General features: G+C 41.7%; 1 protein-coding gene across 9 annotated transcripts in view; it reads left to right on the top strand.

Annotated features, from left to right (window-relative positions):
- Window positions 1-21590, top strand: part of SUGCT (succinyl-CoA:glutarate-CoA transferase) — a 792254-nt gene that overhangs the window by 725317 nt on the left and 45347 nt on the right. The window contains exon 15 of one of the 9 annotated variants that reach the window (XM_082399859.1): window positions 18314-21464. The exons of the other annotated variants lie outside the window; for them this stretch is intronic. Within the exon in view, the coding sequence (XP_082255985.1) occupies window positions 18314-18328 (15 nt within the window). The 3' untranslated portion in view covers window positions 18329-21464. Of the gene's footprint in view, window positions 1-18313; window positions 21465-21590 lie in introns of those variants that run through there. 9 annotated transcript variants of the gene reach the window in all.

The following is a 21590-nucleotide window of genomic DNA, read 5'->3' as shown; positions in this document are numbered from 1 at the left end:
TAGGGCTACTGATGAGTGGCGCTTCCTGCTGAGCAATAAGATAGATGGTCAAGAATTATCCAAGTAAGCCGACTGGCTGAATCCACCTTTCTTCTATAATGCGAACCTTTGTGTAAAGCAGGGTCTTTCAACTTCGGCAACACTGACGTTTAGAGCCAGGCAAGTCCTTGTTATAGGGGACTGCCCCGTGTGTGGTCGGTTCTTTGTCAGCATCCCTGGCCTCTACCAACTAGATGCCAGTAGAACCAACCAGTTTTGACAACCAAAAGTGTCTCCAGACATACTGAATATCTAGAAAAGTCATGTTAATTAAGAACCGCTGGTGTAAAGGAACCATCAAAAGGTGTTTTCTTGGTGTTGTTTCTCACATTCCAATGTTTAGAGATGGACACTAAAGGAATTATGGAGGAGGGAGGGGGTGTGTGTGTGTGTGCACGTGTGCTCACGCATGTCCCACGAGCCAGCTAATTATATACGGAGATAGATGGGCATAGCAATAATTAAAATTTAAGATCTGTTGGTGTTTTGTCCTAAGCAGTCTTCCCCAAGGTCTTGCATCTCAAGAAACAGTATTGGCTTTTATTTGACATATTTACAGCAGCAGAATTTACTGAGGAATGAAGACTGCATCGGTTAAACTTACTGTGAGACATTGCTTTTCTTTCCTTGAAGACCCAGGCCATACACATTATCCTATGAAAGTCTTAATTCAATGTTTACAATAGCTATCTTTCTATTAGTTTCAGATTGGCCAAATTTATGATACATTAGGCCTGTATTTTATGTTATTTGTAAATTCCTGCCTATTTTATGGGCCTGGGATCATAATTTTACTAATTCAAATGATTTTGGAGGTTTCTGGTAACTGTATCTTGCTCGTATGACATATTGTTGGTTATATCTATGATTTATTTGCTAATGAGTCCTTGGTCAGGAACACAACTTCCAATTATCCAACTAATTATAACATTGTTCCGTGGGAAAACTTCAGCAGCTGAAACTGTTGACTAGCTAGAATCAAAAAGAGCAGCTTAATATCAGATAAACTAAAATGAAAATTTTCAGTTGACAATCTCCACCTTTCATGAGGCAAGAACTAAGTGACTCCATCTATCATGAATTGATATGGTGCAATTTCCCATGCTGGATGGGGCCACGCTTGCTTTTATGGTCAAGATGGCCAAATGGTAAGAATTGTTATGAAAAATTTCCAAATTGAAAATAATTGCTCTGTTACTACACGATACAGTAACCTGGATTCTGAAAGACTACACTCAGACCATTAAGCATATTCTCCAAAAAAGGTGACTTCACCATATTCCAATGCGGACTCTCGTTTTCACAACAGAATGCTCCATTGCTTTCAGTTAACTTGTACTCTATCAATATTTAATGATGCTTTTTAAACACTTGATGCCCTGGTCTGGAAGCACACCCCTGATCTGTTCCAGCCCTGCCAACCCTACTGTTCTTCTGAGTTGCTGGGCTGCAAGATACTACCTTTCAAGGACGCACCACCGAGGGTGGGGCTGAGGAAATGAAGAAACTCTCTCATCGACCACAAGGCCACATGCACATTGATTTTATAACACATCCTGGTCCAGCAATGTTAGAGTGGAAAAGAATGTACACTTTAGAACTAAGACCATCACACCATCCCCGAATCTCAACTAGCTTGCCCCAAGTAAATATACAATCTAAATAAGAAGAGTCTCCTTGCTCTGTAAAGGCAACTTCAAGATAAGTTCCTTTGTCCCATATTCCCAACAGATTTCTGCTTTTAGAAAGAAATTCAGGTACATCTACTGCGAGAATGTCTGAACAAGCTATTGCCAAAATAATACTGCGTGATTCGTTCAAGGCTCGGCGGCTTATAACACCAGCCTTTGCCCTCTTGCTCTCAGTTCTGCAGGCTGACGGCTGCTGATCTAAAATGGGCTCCTCTAGGCACTGTGAGTTGGATTCAGGTCCGCTGTACCTGTGTTTATTCTGGAATCCAGGCTGCAAGGGCCTCTCTATCTGCAGCAGGCTCTTTTCATGGAAGATTCCCAAAGCAGAAGAGCCAAACCAAAATGCACGAACTCATTGAAGACCTGTCCACTGACATTCCATTAGCTATAGAAAAACATAGGGCCAAGCTAAGCACCAGTGGGGCAGGAAAATAAACTTCACCCACACAGGAAAGGGAAAGAAAGAAATATTTGCTGAACAAAATAATTAAATAATAATAATAATTCAAACTATCACAGAAAGTCATTTGAAGAAGAAACTGAAAGAACTGAAATACCCGACACAACAATAAGCAAAGCAGTTACTCACACAGTTATTCAAAGGCTCCAACGAGGACCATCATACAGCATCCTCCATCATACAATTTCCGTTTCTCTTCCTCTGAGTTGAGAAGCATTAGCCCCACATAGGGACGACTTCGGACAAAAATGCATGGCTATCAAATATCTGGTAAACTTTCTTTATATCCTTGACATCTAATCATTATTAAACGGCCTTCCAGTGTTCTCTATAATTTCTTTTAATGATCAGCCTCCCCTGAAAGGAAGGAGGAGATCTTGGTTTTATTACCCATCGTACCCACTACTTCTGTCTTCCATTAGTTAGGGGAGGTAGGCTGCTTTGGCAAAGATATCCCAAATTTAGAGACTCGAAGAACAGAAAGTTTGTTTTTCTCTAAAGTTCAAGGTGAGAGTTCAAGGTCGGTGGGATCCAAGCAGGCACCCAGATTCCTTTCATCTTGTGACTACACTGTTCCTTAGGGTCTTGCCGTCGTCTGCATGGTAGAGTCTGAGGCGCAGCCATGCCCAGGCTGTACCTGCAGAGGGGACAGGAGAAGCCTGTCCACAGCCTGGAAGGTCTATGTGCAGGGGTGTCAGGCTCTTTCCATTGGAGAGAACCTAGTCAGTTGGTCATTGCCAGGGGAAGTGGGAAGTGTTGCCTAGCCATGAGCCTAGAGAGAAGAGAGTGAAATTGGATGGAAAATAATCGTCTCCACCACATAACCCCACCCTCCTGAAATCTTTAGTAAGAAGGGGAATAATATAGAAACTCTATTAGTTTATTAGCATCAAGGCTATGCTTACCAGAAGAGACCCAAATTAGCACGAGAACGATTTACTTGTATTAGAGACACTTCCCTCTGACAGACCTTGCAGCTGTTCTCCAGGGTGAAATGCACAACATCCCCTGAATGAGACCAGAATCCTGGAAGGAGAAGGTTGGAGTAAAAGGGTGGGGCAAGAATGGAGAGAAGAGGGAATGTACTCCTTGCTGCCCACCTTGCCTTCAAAACTGTTTACACCTGAAATTTCATTCTTTGCGGTTCATTCCTCGGCATTAAAATACTCATAGTCCCTTAGAGTCTAAATCTCACAAGGAGTGGTAATGCTTTCAGTCTCTTATACTATTGTTTGGTGCAAATCTGTTTTTTCTTTGCATTGTCAGAAAGATCAGGTGCCTGGGGGCGGGGTTCTGAATAGATGAAAAAGTCCCCCCAAAATTGGCGATGGGACAAAAGTGACCCTAAACACTCTGATTTAATTCAGAGGAATGGAAAGCGTTGGGCTTCACTGTTGAGGTTTTCCAGAGTTTTTCCTTTCCCCTCTCCTCATTCCTGAGTGAGTCATTGAATCGCATGCCCTCATCCCCCTCTTAGGTGCAGATGACTCACACATTTATTTCTGTCACTATGCCCTCTCTTCGCGCCCCATACTCTTGTGCCCCATGCCTACCAGACATCCGCCGGGAAGTCCCCTGGGAACTTCCAACACAACCTGCCTGATGTTTTTATCTCCTTCAAAAGCAGCTTCCGTCTCCCTTCCCTGTGCTGTTGCTGGGGGCCACCATCCATCCCGTCACTCAGCCGGGAGTTACTTCTGCATCCTCCATCTCCTCCATTTGCCATTTAATCGCTCAAAACGTCCTATTAATTTCACCTCATAAATAACCCCACCCCTAGGGGTTCTTAAGTCACTTTTTATTACCTCTTAGCCACATATATTGTAATAACTGATTGACAGGTCTCGTCCCAGCGTTCTCGACCACCGGCCTTCCCTCCCAGATTCATTTTCCAGATTCCTGCTAGAAGGATCCATCTGACCATCTCACTTCCTCATGCAAAACCTCTCAGTGACCCCCTGTTACCTCACTTACAAAGCCCTACCCGCCCCAGAATGCATTCAGCTCTCCACAGTCTGGCCTCCCCTGATTCTCTGAATTCATCTTCTGCAGGTCCTGCTTCTCTCTTCCCCCATGGTTTTTCTTACAATGTCCCCTACTTGTCCTGTACAACTCAGCCTAGGGACACCTTCTCTGGTACTTGACTTTTGTCCTCGACTACCTTCCCCCACCTCCTCTTCTGGGTTAAAGGTCCTTCCATGTGACCTCACAGTGTCCTAGGCATTCTAGAATTCAGCCACTTATGACCTGGCATTGGAATGATGTATGGGTCCAGCTCACCTGCTAGACGGTTATTTTTTTCAGGGGAAGGAACCATGTCTTGGTCACTCTTGATTCCTAAGTGTACAGCTCTGGCACATCCCCTGCTGTGACAAAGACTTCTTTCTTTGATGTGGCCGCATCTGTGGGGAAAGTATGCCACGTGCAGGACAAACAGTGACTGTGAATGAGATTGACAAGAAGGTCGCGAGAAGCCGGAGAAAGTTCAACGTTGGTTGCCACCTGCCTTCAACCTGCTGATATTGCCAAAAGGAAAGGGCTGAAGGAGAGGATGGGACTTTTCCTCCTGGAGTGGCTGGAACGATGCACTCTCACGCAGCCTGTCTGACAGCGACTTCCTGTCTGCCGGGGATTTTGTCATATCCTCAGGCCCGAACTGGGCTTTACTTTTGCCGTTGTCGCTGGTTGGCAGATGAGATGGTTTTGCTTCTTCTCCCTCTTCCACTGTTCTTGCCCTGTCTCTGCAAGAAAATCATCAGCCCCATTTGCTACCTGGCAAATCTTCTGTTTGATCTCAGGGATGTCCCAGAATCCTCAGATGGAAGAGAAAGGATGGCAGCTTTTCAGATGTTATTAGAGAGAGAAAGAGAAAGAGTGTGAGAAGATGTGGCCAAGAGGTAAATGAAAAATCAGCAGCTTTAAGATTGAAATACTTAATAGCTTTGTTTTCTGAAAGTCTTGGAAAGAAATTGAGAACAGAAAAGTCAAACACGTTCATTCGGATGGTTGTTGAATTGCAGTCCTGTTTCTCTGACGAGCGCTCCTGCCCTGGGCCCCTCTGAAGAAGGAACCAGGCCGGAAGTGGGCAGCTTGGTGTGGACCTCACGGTCACTGTTCCTGGTTGGGGACCTCGGGGGCAGCCTCTGTGCGTGCATCTCCCACCATAGGTCTGGCAATATTGGCACTTCCAATGCCAGCGCTCTAGAGATACGGATGGGAAATGCACTAACATAAACCGAAAACATTAATGCCTGCAAAACTCGCTTTAGTAGGTGCTAGCAGGTTGAATTGTTATTTTTGTTTATTTTCTCCCAAGAGAAGACGTTGTTATCAAGAATAGTGGGTAAATTTGCACATGGAAAGCATATCCCTCCTAAGAGCCAGGAGGCACGGGTCCTTGAACCCTGTGCTTTTAAAGTTCAAAGTTGTTGGCATCTGTCTGAGTTAAAAAGGTCCTGGGGAAGAGGAATTACAAGCCCTCTGGAACGGAATCTCCACGGCGCTAGAGAGAGGCTGGGCTCAGTGCCCCTTCTCCTGAGCCGATGTCCACATGAATAGTGGTTCTGAGGTGTCACGGGGCTCTGACCAGCCCCTAGGGGAAGGAAGGTTCCAGGCCTAGGGGAGAGGAGGCAGCATCTGGAGGCCGGTTTAGTGTGGGCAGGAATGCTTTCACCTCGAAGAACTGCCACTGTAGCCAGGTGAGGAGACTAGACTTTCTCCAGGGGCAAAGAAGGACCCAGTCAGGGCCCAGGAGCAGGAGTAAACGCCTCCGCTTTTCCCAGCCAGCGTCTGCCGCACAGGCCTTTGTTTCCACAAGCTTCCAGGAGTAGTGGTGGTTGTACCCTGCTGACTTGCAGGGGCCCCAGCTGGAAAGGGAGACGAGTGTGTGTGTGTGTGTGTGTGTGTGTGTGTGTGTGTGTGTTTATGATTAGCAAATGAAGGAAGATTTTAGACTGGAGAAAAAGCAACTTCACAATAGGCCCCAGACATTTATTTAGATCATTAAAATCTGATATTACCGTCTTTTTCACTCCAACCTGGAGAAGTGATCTATTTCCACAATATTAATATAAACCACACTAGAGTCAGTTAATTTGCAAGTTCAAAGGAGACTCGAGGTGTTCCAATATTAGCTCAGATATGATAAAAAGAAAAAACATCTTGCTATCACCTGAATTGTTTCCTCTTGGTTATCCACACCTATGAGGGGAGACACTTGATTATTTATTTATTTATTTATTTATTTATTTATTTATTTATTTATTTATTTATTTATTTATTTAATTTTGGCTGTGTTGGGTCTTAGTTTCTGTGCGAGGGCTTTCTCTAGTTGTGGCAAGTGGGGGCCACTCTTCATCGCGGTGTGCGGGCCTCTCACTATCGCGGCCTCTCTTGTTGCGGAGCACAGGCTCCAGACGTGCAGGCTCAGTAGTTGTGGCTCACGGGCCCAGTTGCTCCGCGGCATGTGGGATCTTCCCAGACCAGGGCTCGAACCCGTGTCCCCTGCATTGGCAGGCAGATTCTCAACCGCGCCACCAGGGAAGCCCGAGACACTTGATTTTTATGCCAGGGTTTAGAGGAGTGTAGGGCTCTTTGATGAATAAGGTTAACTTTTCTCTGAATTGGACTATACGTCTCCCCGGGATCCCTTTGGGGCTTAGTGAAATGATTGCCACGTACCCCAGAGTTTCTGTAGAATTGACCGGCGGTAAAGATGTCACCCACCTGACCCCCCTGGTGGAGGAAGCACCAGCACCCCAGCCCAGATATCAGGAAACTCTTCAGCCCTTTTTGAAGACCTGGGCACTTCAGAAGGAAACGCCCTCCTTCTCCATCAGGTGGCTCTTGGAGCCAGCCTTCAAGTTCATGCCTTGGCGGTCAGGCCCTGACTCATGGGGCAAAGTTCTTGGTCTTTGCTCAGGAGCAGGAGACAACAGCCTCAGGCAAAACTGAAATCACACGCCTGCTTGTAAAGAAGCAAAGAACTCTGGCTTTCTTCACTGTCTCCAAGTCCCCCATGACTCTCTTCCCTGGAAAGAACCCACTGGTATGTTTCATCTCATCCCCAAATGAGCAGGATTCAGGGAGAAGCTTAGTGAGCTTGAAGTTGATCAATAGAAAGGTGCCCTTGCCCCTTGCCCCAAGTTGGAGTTAGCAACTTGCTGATAACAGTGAGTAGCGTTTACCTTGCAGCAAAAGGAACATGTAGCTGCGCTTATAGGCCTCTACTTCCCCTGTGTGTCCCAGTGCTATTTACTGCTTTTTGCCTGCTTTACACAGGCATGGGCAACATGAAGTAATTACCAATGGGAGATCTGCTCCCTGAGCTGTCATGGAAGTCCCAGCCCTTGGCTACTGATAGACCCGGAGCAGGCACTCTGGTACAAGGTCATTTCATACGTGCTCTTGGAAAGGTTAGAAAGTGAGCCAGGGTGGGAGGTAGACGGCATGGCAGGTACACTCGAGATTCAGTTGGAGCCTCTGTATAAGGAGTTTAAGAAAACTCCTTAGCCTGAGAGTGTGTAGAAGGAAAAGAAAGAGATAAGTAATGTTTCCTTCAGGGTGTGTACCCTGTGGGGTCTCCATCTGGGAACTCAGGACCCCTGGTCCCCTGCCTGGTTTTATTTTTTATTTCTTTAAACTTTTTATTTTATATTGGAGTATAGTTGGTTAACAATGTTGTAGTATTAGTTTCAGGTGTACAGCAAATTGATTCAGTTATACATGTATCTATTAAAAACATGAGAGTTGCTTAGCAAAAAGTGACTGCCAGAAGCCATCAGAGAATTGCGTGCTTGGATGTTGAAGATATTCCATGCAAGAGATATTTGGTCTGGAAAATGCCCGTGAAGAATCAGAAAATCAAGGTCATTAAGCAGTTTTGACTCAAATTCTAAGTCAGAGTGACTTTAGTTTGCTCATTAGTGATAATGAACCACGTTTTTGCATCATTCATTCATTCATTCATCCACAGGACATATACATATAAAGAATTTAGCCAGAGAGTTCCCATCAATAAATGATGGTAAAAGAAGCATGTGCTTTTACTTTAATCCAAAGAGGAAGAAAATACTTGTTATAATTTCTAGCTTCAGAAAAACCCAAAGGCTCTTCAATCTGCCCTTTTCCTAGACACGAGCATTGACTGGTCAAGGTTCTTCTTTGGGACCATAAATCTCTTGCGTAAATCTGCAGTTTTCTCTATTCCAACACTGTTGCCTGCATCCTTAACAAAAATCTGCATTTGGTGTTGCACATCCCATTTTGAGTCGCGCTCTCTGCTTAAGTGAATCCTGGTCTCTTTTCTAATCTTCACTCAGTCAAGTCACTCTTGAGGCCGTGGACCCTGATCTCCCTGAACTGTGAATGGAGGCTTTTCCCTGTTGGTGATAAACTTCCTCACTCGGCCTTCAGCCAAGTTTAAACCCTGCAGGAAAATCCCCCTGGACTGGATGGGAGGATTAGCCCATCAGCCATCAGCCTAGGTCCAAGGACCTCAGCTCTCTGCTTCACCTCGGTGCCCATTACAGGGCACATTTAGCAGGGAAGACCACCTCTGGGGCTCGAATACACAGCCTTGCGTAAAACTCAGTCTACGTGCCCAAGAAGTGCATAGTCTCTCTAGGTGATGTGAACAGAGGAAGGAAACATGGAGAGTGCCTGTTGCTTATTAATTCTGTGCCATCAATACTTTGGTAAAGTCAAGGTGAACCTTCTGCACTCACAGTTTCTAAGATGCTATCATGGTGTTATGTGCACTTATTTTTACTGCTATATAATATTCTATCATAACATCATAATTTATTTATCCATTCTCCAGTCACATGGACAGTATGCTGCTATGAATAGTCCTTGTGGACCGCATGTAAGTTTCTCTAAGTTTAGTGTTTATGCCCAGAACTCTTTGTGGTCTCTGTTTCAAGGAGGAAGAGAACTGTAGCAGACCACAGCTTGCCAAGCTTAATTGGTGATGTCTCTGGGTTATGAGTGAGCTTATGATTCCAAGACTTTCCTTTGGAATCATTTTATTTTTTCTTAAGTGCATCCTGACTCTTCTATTAAAGTTGTTTTTCTTTTTCTTTTTTTAACTTTCACACTGAGAATGGTTTTTCATCTTACGGGATGAGCCCACCTGGTATTCCCCCATGTAAAGCCTGGTTTCTGCATGACTCCTGCAATTTGAATTGCTTCAGGGAAAGGAGTGAGCCTTGTTTGACTTACTCATTAATACACTTAATAGATGCAATCACAATGCATTCATCTCCCTCAGTTATCCGCATCTATATTATCTTCCCAGAGACAACCATTGTGACAAACTACAGCATGCTTTCAACTTTACTGTGATATTAGCACCATTTATTCCAAGTGTTACCATTCTCTATTCTGCAAAGCCCTTCAGATAGAGCTCAACAAACGCACTCATGAGCAAGAATAGCTCTTTGGGGCTTATGCTTTGCATGAGACTGGCAGACCTCCAGTTCAGAGTGGAGAGGACGGAGTAGCTGCACCAGAGACCAAGATAATGAAACTGGATGGCTTCTTATTGCCTCCAAAATGGCCTCTTCACAGTGCAACTTTGGTGTTTTCCTTGAAGCAGAGAATTCCAGGAGCCTAATACTCAAGCCTAACAAAATGAACACTGGATGAATTATCATTTAAAAATTTCCACTCCATTGCTCATTCTTCTAATTAAGAACTAACAGTAGCTAGTTAATGCTGAGTAAATACTATCTAATACAGTTTGACGCTTTCTAAACAGGACCATGCTGTTACTCAATATTTCAGTAATAATAATGGGAATCTTGAGGCTTATACTTCTTAGTTTATAATGGAAAACAGAAAAGAGCTCTTGAGAATTGAGTAACATTGTCTTTTTCTTAGACTCTTTGTTTGGTGTTATTCAGCCAAACATCCACAGAATTCCTCTTTATGGGCTCTTTATAGATAGTGGATCAGGTGATTTCCTGAAATTGCTGATAGAAACCAGAAGAATGTGAAAGAGCAAAAATGAAAAGTGGGGATAAAGGCAATCAGAAATTTTCTAGATTCAAGTAGTTTGTTCTGCATTACGGACTAAATGTTTGTGTCCATCCAAAATTCATGTGTTGTAGGCTTAGTCCCCAATGTGATAACAGTTAGAGATGGGACCTTTGAGAAGTGATAAGAGTTAGATGAGGTGATAAGTGATAAGATCTCATGAGGGTGAGATCTCACGATGAGATTGATGTCCTTATAAGAAGAGACATGAGAGATCTTGCTGGTTTTCTCTGTGCCCTGTGAGGACGCAGTGAGAAGGCAACCATTTACAAGTCAAGAAGAGAGCTCTCACCAGGAGCTGAATTGACTGGCACCTTGATCTTACACTTCCCAGCCCCTAGAACTGTTAGGCTGTTTCTTCTTGATTCAGTTTTGATAGTTTGTATCTTTCTAGGAATTTGCTTATTTCATCTAGGTTATATAAAATGTTGTCATGCAGTCGTTTATAGCGCTCCCTTAAAATCCTTTTTCTTTCTCTAAGATCAGTAGTAATGACCCCTCTCTCACTCCTGACTTTAGTAATTGGAGTTTTCTCTTTTATTATTGGCCTGTCTAGCTAAAAGTTCATCATATTTGTTGATCTTTTCAAAAAACCAACTTTTAGCTTTGTTGGTTTACCTATTATTCTTCTATTTTCCATTTCACTTATTTAGGTTCTGTTATTTAATATTTTCCTCCTCCTTCTTGCTTTTAGTTTGCTCCTTTCAATCGTTTTTTTTTTTTTTTTTTTTTGGCCGCGCCCTGTGGCATGCAGGATCTTAGTTCCCCAACCAGCGATCAAACCCGTGCCCCCTGCAGTGGCAGCGCAGAGTCTTAACCACTGGACCGCCAGGGAAGTCCCATTGACACTTTCTTAAGATAGAAAGTTAGGTTATTGATTTGAGATTTTCTCCTTTTTAAATATATGTGTTTAGAACTATACATTTTCTTCTACATACTGTTTTAGCTGCATCTCGTATATTTTGAAATGTTGTATTTTTGTTTTCATTCATCTCAAAATATTTTCTAATTTCCCCTGTGATTTCTTCTTTGCCCTATTGATTGTTTAAGAGGGTGTTGTTTTATTTTCACATATTTTTTAATTTTTCAAATTTCTTTGTTATTGATTTCTACTTTATTTCATTGTATGGAATGTTATATTTTATATGATTTCAATCGTTTTAAATTTTTTGTGACTCCTTTTATAGCCTAACATGATGTATCCTGTAGAATTTTCTATGCACTCTTTTTTTTTGCATTCTTTTTTTTTTTAAACATCTTTATTAGAGTATAATTGCTTTATAATGGTGTGTCAGTTTCTGCTTTATAACAAAGTGAATCAGTTATACATATACATATGTTCCCATATCTCTTCCCTCTTGCATCTCCCTCCCTCCCACCCTCCCTATCCCACCCCTCTAGGTGGTCACAAAGCACCAAGCTGATCTCTCTGTGCTATGTGGCTGCTTCCCACTAGCTATCTATTTTATGTTTGGTAGGGTATATATGTCCATGCCACTCTCTCACTTTGTCCCAGCTTACCGTTCCCCCTCCCCGTATCCTCAGGTCCATTCTCTAGTAGGTCTGCATCTTATTCCCATCTTGCCCCTAGGTTCTTCTGACCATTTTCTTTTTTTTAGATTCCATATATATGTGTCAGCATACGGTATTTGTTTTTCTCTTTCTGACTTATTTCACTCTGTATGACAGTCTCTAGGTCCAGTCTCTAGGTCTAGGCTGTAGTCTCTGTCTCTAGTACAAATAACTCAGTTTCGTTCCTTTTTATGGCTGAGTAATACTCCATGGTATATATGTGCCACATCTTCTTTATCCATTCATCTGTTGATGGACCCTTAGGTTGCTTCCATGTCCTGGCTATTGTAAATAGAGCTGCAATGAACATTTTGGTACATGACTCTTTTTGAATTATGGTTTTCTCAGGGTATATGCCCAGTAGTGGGATTGCTGGGTCGTATGGTAGTTCTATTTTTAGTTTTTTAAGGAACCTCCGTACTGTTCTCCATAGTGGCTGTATCAATTTTCATTCCCACCAACAGTGCAAGAGGGTTCCCTTTTCTCCACACCCTCTCCAGCATTTCTTGTTTGTAGATTTTTTGATGATGGCCATTCTGACCGGTGTGAGATGATATCTCATTGTAGTTTTGGTTTGCATTTCTCTAATGATTAATGATGTTGAGCATTCTTTCATGTGTTTGTTGGCAATCTGTATATCTTCTTTGGAGAAATGTCTATTTAGATATTCTGCCCATTTTTGGATTGGGTTGTTTGTTTTTTTGGTATTGAGCTGCATGAGCTGCTTGTAAATTTTGGAGATTAATCCTTTGTCAGTTGCTTCATTTGCAAATATTTTCTCCCATTCTGAGGGTTGTCTTTTTGTCTTGTTTATGGTTTCCTTTGCTATGCAAAAGCTTTTAAGTTTCATTAGGTCCCATTTGTTTATTTTTGTTTTTATTTCCATTTCTCTAGGAGGTGGGTCAAAAAGGATCTTGCTGTGATTTATGTCATAGAGTGTTCTGCCTATGTTTTCCTCTAAGAGTTTGATAGTGTCTGGCCTTACACTTAGGTCTTTAATCCATTTTGAGTTTATTTTTGTGTGTGGTGTTAGGGAGTGTTCTAATTTCATTCTTTTACATGTAGCTGTCCAGTTTTCCCAGCACCACTTATTGAAGGGGCTGTCTTTCCTCCACTGTATATTCTTGCCTCCTTTATCAAAGATAAGGTGACCATATGTGCATGGGTTTATCTCTGGGCTTTCTGTCCTGTTCCATTGATCTATATTTCTGTTTTTGTGCCAGTACCATGCTGTCTTGATTACTGTAGTTTTGTAGTATAGTCTGAAGTCAGGGAGCCTGATTCCCCCAGCTCCCTTTTTCTTTCTCAAGATTGCTTTGGCTATTCGGGGTCTTTTGTGTTTCCATATAAATTGTGAAATTTTTTTGTTCTAGTTCTGTGAAAAATGCCAGTGGTAGTTTGATAGGGATTGCATTGAATCTGTAGATTGCTTTGGGTAGTAGAGTCATTTTCACAATGTTGATTCTTCCAATCCAAGAACATGGTATATCTCTCCATCTATTTGTATCATCTTTAATTTCTTTCATCAGTGTCTTATAATTTTCTGCATACAGGTCTTTTGTCTCCTTAGGTAGGTTTATTCCTAGATATTTTATTCTTTTTGTTGCAGTGGTAAACGGGAGTGTTTTCTTAATTTCACTTTCAGATTTTCCGTCATTAGTGTATAGGAATGCAAGAGATTTCTGTGCATTAATTTTGTATCCTGCTACTTTACCAAATTCATTGATTAGCTCTAGTAGTTTTCTGGTAGCATCATTTAGGATTCTCTATGTATAGTATCGTGTCATCTGCAAACAGTGACAGCTTTATTTCTTGTTTTCCAATTTGGATTCCTTTTATTTCTTTTTCTTCTCTGATTGCTGTGGCTAAAACTTCCAAAACTATGTTGAATAATAGTGGTGAGAGTGGGCAACTTTGTCTTGTTCCTGATCTTAGTGGAAATGGTTTCAGTTTTTCACCATTGAGGATGATGTTGGCTGTGGGTTTGTCATATATGGCCTTTATTATGTTGAGGAAAGTTCCCTCTATGCCTACTTTCTGGAGGGTTTTTATCATAAATGGGTGTTGAATTTTGTCGAAAGCTTTCTCTGCATCTATTGAGATGATCATATGGTTTTTCTCCTTCAATTTGTTAATATGGTGTATCACATTGATTGATTTGTGTATATTGAAGAATCCTTGCATTCCTGGGATAAACCCCACTTGATCATAGTGTATGATCCTTTTAATGTGTTGTTGGATTCTGTTTGCTAGTATTTTGTTGAGGATTTTTGCATCTATGTTCATCAGTGATATTGGCCTGTAATTTTCTTTCTTTGTGACATCTTTGTCTGGTTTTGGTATCAGAGTGATGGTGGCTTCATAGAATGAGTTTGGGAGTGTTCCTCCCTCTGCCATATTTTGGAAGAGTTTGAGAAGGACAGGTGTTAGCTCTTCTCTAAATGTTTGATGGAATTCGCCTGTGAAGCCATCTGGTCCTGGGCTTTTGTTTGTTGGAAGATTTTTAATCACAGTTTCAATTTCAGTGCTTGTGATTGGTCTGTTCATATTTTCTATTTCTTCCTGGTTCAGTCTCGGAGGTTTGTGCATTTCTAAGAATTTGTCCATTTCTTCCAGGTTGTCCATTTTATTGGCATATAGTTGCTTGTAGTAATCTTTCATGATCCTTTGTATTTCTGCAGTGTCAGTTGTTACTTCTCCTTTTTCATTTCTAATTCTATTGATTTGAGTCTTCTCTCTTTTTTTCTTGATAAGTCTGGCTAATGAGAATAATATGTATTCTGCTGTTGCTGGGTGACGTCTATAGTTGTCTGTTAGATCTAGTCCGTTTACAGTGTTATTGAAATCTTCTATATTCTCATTATTCTTCTTTGTAGTTGTTGTAACCATTATTGAAAGTGTTGTATCAAAGTCTCCAACCATTATTGATGAATTGTATATTCTTCCCTTTAGTTATGTCAGTTTTTGTTTTATGTATTCTAGGACTCTGATTATATGTGCATGTGTTTATAATTGTTATATCTCTTCTTGCTTCTGTAGAGCATCAAGTTCATTCGCAGTTTCTTGGTAGAATAAAGAATAACAGCAGGAATGCCTGAGCTTTTATTCTATCCAGTATGCAGCAAGACAGCCTCTTCTCCTTTAGCCAGTGAAGGCTCCATTGCCATTTTGAAGACCACAAAAAAATGGCTAATGCTTTCTCATTCTGTGTTTGGCAAAGTACAGGCATACCCTTAGGCTAGTTTGCTTCTACAAAGCAACCCCATGGATGTCTTGGAGGTCCTCATGTACTGTGACATTGCACAAGTCTGAATGTGAAACAGAAAATAGTTTTTATAGTTTATCTATTTGTTATAGTCATGCCGTTCCTTCTACACATGAAATTACCAACACGGCTATAATTTTTAAAAGAATTGCCACCCGTGATTGTGTTCCAAGGTAGTTGCAAGATAGATCACTAACACAACATTTAATGGATAACTTTCTCCATCATTCTATTATTCATGTCACTCACACTGGAATATGACCCACAAACAGATTTAGTGTCAAATCTGGCAGTAACTCTACTCCCCCAGAAACCTTTGATGTTCCATTGCTCAACGGCCAGTGATAACCATTAGATTCTGAGCCCTTTGTGTGGTGGGGAAAAACAACTACCCACAAAAGGGCATAGCACCTCATCTGCACTCCCCACTTCAAAGGTTGTTTCTCATAGTGGTCTTGGCTATTTCTTTGGGAGCTGAGACTTGAGATATATAGATTTTGTGTTCATGTCAGTCTTTTGTCTTTTCCCATATAAATTTATTCTTGCAGCCGTCATTGTACATAATGACATCAGTATTTGCAAGGAGGGTCCCATTAGTGCCATCAGAAGGATACTCCATTTTGCTTCCAGGCCCAGACAATACTGTTTGAAACCAGAGAAAGTCTTACACAATACACAAGCTTTCCAGATACTGTAAATACTTTCAAATGCCCCATGAATCTAAAAGATGTTGGAAATTCAGAGGACTGAGCTTTAGTGGCACTAAAAATACTTACTTTAAAGAGAAACATTACAAATATATGGTACATCAACTTGGAGAAGTTTGGAGTGTCTCTTTCCATTTGTTCTTCTTCCAATCTTTCCCATGCCTTTACATATTTTCTCTTTTTGTATTTTATTTCAATTTTTTTTGGCCATGTCATGTGGCATGTGGGATCTATCTTAGTTCCCCAACCAGGGATGGAACCCGTGCCCCCTGCAGTGGAAGCACAGAGTCCTAACCACTGGACCACCAGGGAATTCCCTTCTCTTTTTTTAAATGAAATTTTCAGTATTATATTTCATTATGTATATACTACCATACTAGCACACTGCTTCTCCTCCAGAACTTTAATGCCTCAGTTCGCACACATGTATATGTGTTTCAGTGAGTGTTCGGCAGCAGTCACACACATATCAATGGTGATATGACAAGACATCTGAGCTGGCACATCTGAAAAGTATTAACTTACCCTAAGGATTTTTGAAGGTGAATGTTTATTCTTGGAAGATTTGGATGCTCTCTTACAAGGGAAAAATACTATGTACACACAGATGATATTAGGAAATACCGCTATCCGGGTTTACTGTAAATGGATGTGAGTTCTCCCCACGCCCCCCATATCAGGTCACTTTCAGTTACATAGTGAAAAAGTATTTAGAAATACTTGAAAAACCTTGAATGGCGGAAGTTCCCTGGTGGCCTAGTGGTTAGGATTCCAGGCTTTCACTGCTGTGGTCCGTGTTCAATCCCTGGGGTGAACTGAGATCCCGCAAGCCACGAAGCAAGGCCAAAAAAAAAAAAAAAATCTTGAATGGCTTCAAACTGAAATAGTTTACCAAGTCCAAGTTAACTCTTTTTCAAAGGCTGGACTTCTTGTCTACATACTGGTGCTCTCCAAGTGAAGACTCTGAAGGCAGATGGGTTCATACACAACACCCCTCCCTGCCCTCCAAAGAAGATGAAGAAGTGTGACCAAGAGTTCCCTCACTGAGGACTCCATGGTGCCTCCAGGACCCTGTCGTCTGTCTCTTGCTTTTCTCCTTTGTTATCAGTCATTCCACTCCCTGGCCTTGGCTTCTGCTAGGATGGCCTTCTTCTCCCACCTTTTATTGCTGAAGAGGCAGGGGAGGACTCAGAAGACTCCAGCTCTTCTATACTTGCTTCAAACCTAAGACAGAACCGAGCTGGGTGCTTGCCGTCCTCTTTCCTCAAGTGGCCAGTTGGTGTCTCCAGATCTTTCAAGTTGAGTGACACCCAGTTCAATAGACTCCTCCCCAAGAATTCCCAGCCCCTACCATGTGGATTCCTTCAAAGACATACACACACACACACACGCACACATACAGATACACAAAGACACACAACTACAACAATAACAACAACAGCAGCACTCAAGAAAATAGTGAGTTTTGCTTGGGTGGCAGCACACTTGCATGACTGCTGAGGAGTTCTAAGTTGGAAAGTCCACGATCGATGTAATGAAAATAGCATGCTTTTCGATGGGAAATAGGTGGGTGACTTGGCCCTTCCTGGGCAGATCACACAATAGCTCCAGGTTGACTTTCGATAAGGAACATGGCAGAGTTCAATGTGCTTGTTAGATAGAAATGTCACAGATCAGCTCCTGGAAACTTTTCTACCCTAATCGGCCTCAGCCTGTTTATTTTCAAATCTACATGTCGCCCTTTTAGGCAGGTTTCCAGGAGGATCATCTGGAGATGAGTGTATTTCCAGCTTCCTCCCCTGCTAATAATGGCCAGGAAGAAACTGACCAAACCAAAGGGATTGTACTTTAAGCATCTATGGCACCGTTGCTGGAAATTTCCACAAGTTCTTTATTCTAAGTTATACGATTTCAAATTGTACCCAATTCTTAATTATTTGAATTATTCCCACACGTACGTATTACACTTGTTTCATTTTCAAGTATTTCGGTTTGTGTACCCAGAAGTGAGAGATGTTTTTAGCAGATATAAATATAGTGTTGGCTGGCCAAGTGCAGGCTGTCACCAAGCTCCTCTGCCCACTGAGCAAGACCGTGTCGCCTCCCAAATCAGCTTCCTAATGAGACGGAGATGTTCTTCATTGATTTTTACTTTTTCCAATGCAACTAATGCATGGTTTACTTCAATATTAGGCTCCAATTAGATAGCTTTTTGACATCAATTTTTTTTCTCCACTTTTAAGAATGTGTCTCCAGAATTGTCTCTGGAAACCTGAACAGTAGGATACGCTTTCATGCCTTACCTGGAGCCAATTTGTAGGGGAAAATGTTTGTGTGTTGTTCTCCTTAAGGAGAGCTGTGTTAAATTAAACGGAACACTCCTTTCCAAATGCATTTGCGTACAAAATTTAATAATGTTAAATGGCACTCTATGGGATAAACATGGGGAAATGTTACTTGCATATATCAGTAGTCTGGTACAGCTCATTCTGGTTATATGCGATCCTTAGCGTGTGTCCGTTCTCTTCATTCTTTCTGGCAGGGCATGTGCATCTAGATGATCTAGAAGCCATTCCAAAGCATCAGGATAGAAGTTAAAAATAAGTGAAGCCAAACCCAGCAACGTTTTATGCTGTTCAGTATTTTGATCCTTTGAAGAGATATCAAATGCAGGTTTAGATCACATTTACATGAAGCTGATCTATCCTGATTAGGACCAGGAGAGACTTCCTGGACTTGTCCAGAGCAACTGTTTTTCCTTCACCTTGAAGCAATGTCTCTTAGCCCACTAAATGACAAATCAAGCAAGTGGTATTAGGAAGTCTCAGAAAGGTTTTCATATTCTATGTAGTATTTCTTGTCGTCGTGAAGATATTGAAATGTCTTATTAACTTCCCTATTCATTTCCTATCAGTGAACCATCCATAGACTGAAAAAGATTTGTCTCACTATGTTTGAGTAAACATGGATCTTGCTTATCTAGTTCTTGGTTGGGAAGGTCTTTTGGGGCGCAAAAATCCCCATTTAGGTCAAAAGGACAGTATATGAAGGAAAACAGATGGGAACTTACTAAAATTGAAACTTGATTTTAAACACTGTCTTACATCCTAAAATCAGAAGTATATCCGATCTTTGTGGGGACGTCAGTGTTGGCTGTGCTGACCGGTGAGAGGGTAGGCTCTGAGACCCAGATTCTGGGGAGGGGTTGAGGAAAGCCCAGCCTAGGAAAGTGCCTCAAATGTCATAGGCACTTGGCCACCTCTGGTTGGGACCCAGCCACCCTGCATGACAAAGCTCACTCTGTAAAACATCGTCAGTGGTGTTCAGTACTGGGTGAGGGTGCTTTGTTCCCTAGAGCTGTTCCAGTCTCAGTCTCTGCAGCTCCACAGGGATGATCCCAACTGCATAGGCCCCAAGAATATGCTCTGCCGTGTTTGCAGAAGGCGCACACTCAATCCTTTATATGCTGGAAATAACTCCCTATGAGAAGTCGTGTCCGTATCTACCCCTAGGGCCTAACTCCCTGCGGAGTGGGGGCAGCCGTGGATGAGTGGAACAGCTGCCGGAGAGCCGGATGTGGTTGGTGGTAAGAGCCCCGAATGTGGTTGGTTGAGTTTCTCTGGTCTAGACAATGAATCTGCTTTCAACTATCTCATCACATTGCTGGCCTTCCACGCCCGCACTGAAAAGGCAATAGTAAACCGCCTGTGATCTAGTCTCAACAAGGGTGTCTAAAGGTTAAGCACTTCATTAGTGCCTTCACTCAAGCTGGCGGACAGAAAGCTTCACACTTGGGTTTAAAAATTGCCTAAATTAGGTTGTGTTTTAATGCCGTACCCTCGATTTTTAAGGGGGACTCTGTGTGGCATCCTTGCCTGTAGAACTCATCTCTCAGTGTTCCCCAGATGAGACCCCACCAGCATGAGTTCCTTGTGAAATTAATACAAGAAAAATACATTTGCTCCCTGAGGAACTAGTACATTTCTTCTTCTCTAATAATAAGACCATATCTCCCTTTCTTTGCTCTGGCTGCCCGGGGACTTCAAGCCACATTTTTATGTGTGTGGCTATATGAGCCCCTGTGGCCATTGTATTTGCATTCTTTTATCATTGTTCCTTCTTTTCTTTCTCTTTTTCCTTGCTTCATGAATTTATTTATTTTAGTCTTACCCTCATCAATTACTCTGAGAAAAGAGGCAGAGATACATTACTATTGTTAAAAAGTAGAACAATGTTTGGTAATTTTCAAAGTAAAGATTGTTCCACCTCAACATGATTATTGGCCAATTTCTAAGGAGAACACTATGAATCATATTAATTGAGCTGCATATGGTGTTTCTTTTAAAGTATTATATATTTACATGAAAACACAGAAGATAAAATTAAAAAACACTTTTGTGTTTTGGTAGATTTAAGTTTCAGGAATTTGTCAATTCTACTTCTGAAAGACATATTACACCCTTTTGAAAGAACTGATATAGAATCAGATAATCATGCAGCTACTATCAGAGATTGAATCCTTCATTTTAAAATAAAGAATAAAAAATGAAAAAGGAAAGTTACTTATATTAGCTCAACGTCACTAATTTGCAGATACTATGACTGAAAAAAACAGTGGCTGAAAATCAAAAAAATTGTAAGAATTTAGTCACGGTAATGGCCTAGTGTCAAATGTCACAGAACAGTGTTTTCCCCCTATTGTCACTCCCCTTTTTCTTTTCTTTCCTTTTTTCTCTTTGCTCCTTCTTTCCTTTCCTTTCCTTTCCTTTCCTTTCCTTTCCTTTCCTTTCCTTTCCTTTTTCCTTTTCCACCACTCTCCTACTCAGAAACTTTTCTTTCTTTTTAGAGAATAGAGAATAGAGATCTATTTGCAGAGAACATCAAGGTGGTGCAATAAAAAGTGGGTAGTAGGGCTTCCCTGGTGGCGCAGTGGTTGAGAATCTGCCTGCCAATGCAGGGGACACGGGTTCGAGCCCTGGTCCGGGAAGATCCCACATGCCACGGAGCAACTAAGCCCGTGAGCCACAACTACTGAGCCTGCGCTTCTGGAGCCTGTGCTCCGCAACAAGAGAGGCCGTGATAGTGACAGGCCCGCGCACCGCGATGAAGAGTGGCCCCCGCTTGCTGCAACTAGAGTAAGCCCTCACACAGAAACGAAGACCCAATACAGCCAAAAAATAAATAAATAAAAAATAAAATTAAAAAAAAGTGGGTAGTATTAACAAGACAAAGGTTTATCATGTGCGTTTTAATTTTGAAGAACCTAAAAGACGAATAGGACGCTGTATTTTTGATGGAGACTGTACAGGTGGAAAAGTAAATTGGACAACTACTTGGGAGGCAGGGTTCTGGGAAGAAGGAAGCAGAACACAAAGACTCTGAAGAGAGACCAGGAGAGAAAGGACTCACAAGAAGGATTCTGCATTAATGGAAAAATTGAAAACAAACTAATAAACAAGCAACACTGTTTTGCATCATTCTCTGGATATCCATTAGTGATCCTATGATAGCAATATTTTCTTACTGGTAATGGATTGTTCTCTTTCACCCCTTCAGAAGTTAAGGACTTCATTAAGTAGTGATCAAAAGTTTAACTTAACCATAGAGCAATATGATTGCTCTATGTTGGAAAGAGATTCATGGTTTGGCTGAAAAAGTTTCTGAAGGAACAAATGGAGAGAAAACATATGAAACTGTTCTAGAAGCTGTTTCAACCAGACCAGAGATGTTTAACTTAGCTCCTTATCTGTTATCTAGAAAAATGAACTTGTGGATCCATCAGATCTGGTAGTACTTCCCTTCTGCCATCTTTTGGAAAG

Source organism: Balaenoptera borealis, assembly GCF_965194805.1.
Source record: "Balaenoptera borealis genome assembly, chromosome: 7".
In the NCBI taxonomy this organism is placed as follows: domain Eukaryota; kingdom Metazoa; phylum Chordata; class Mammalia; order Artiodactyla; family Balaenopteridae; genus Balaenoptera; species Balaenoptera borealis.
The sequence above is the reverse complement of the archived record's forward strand: the minus strand, read 5'-3'. Positions and strand labels throughout refer to the sequence as shown.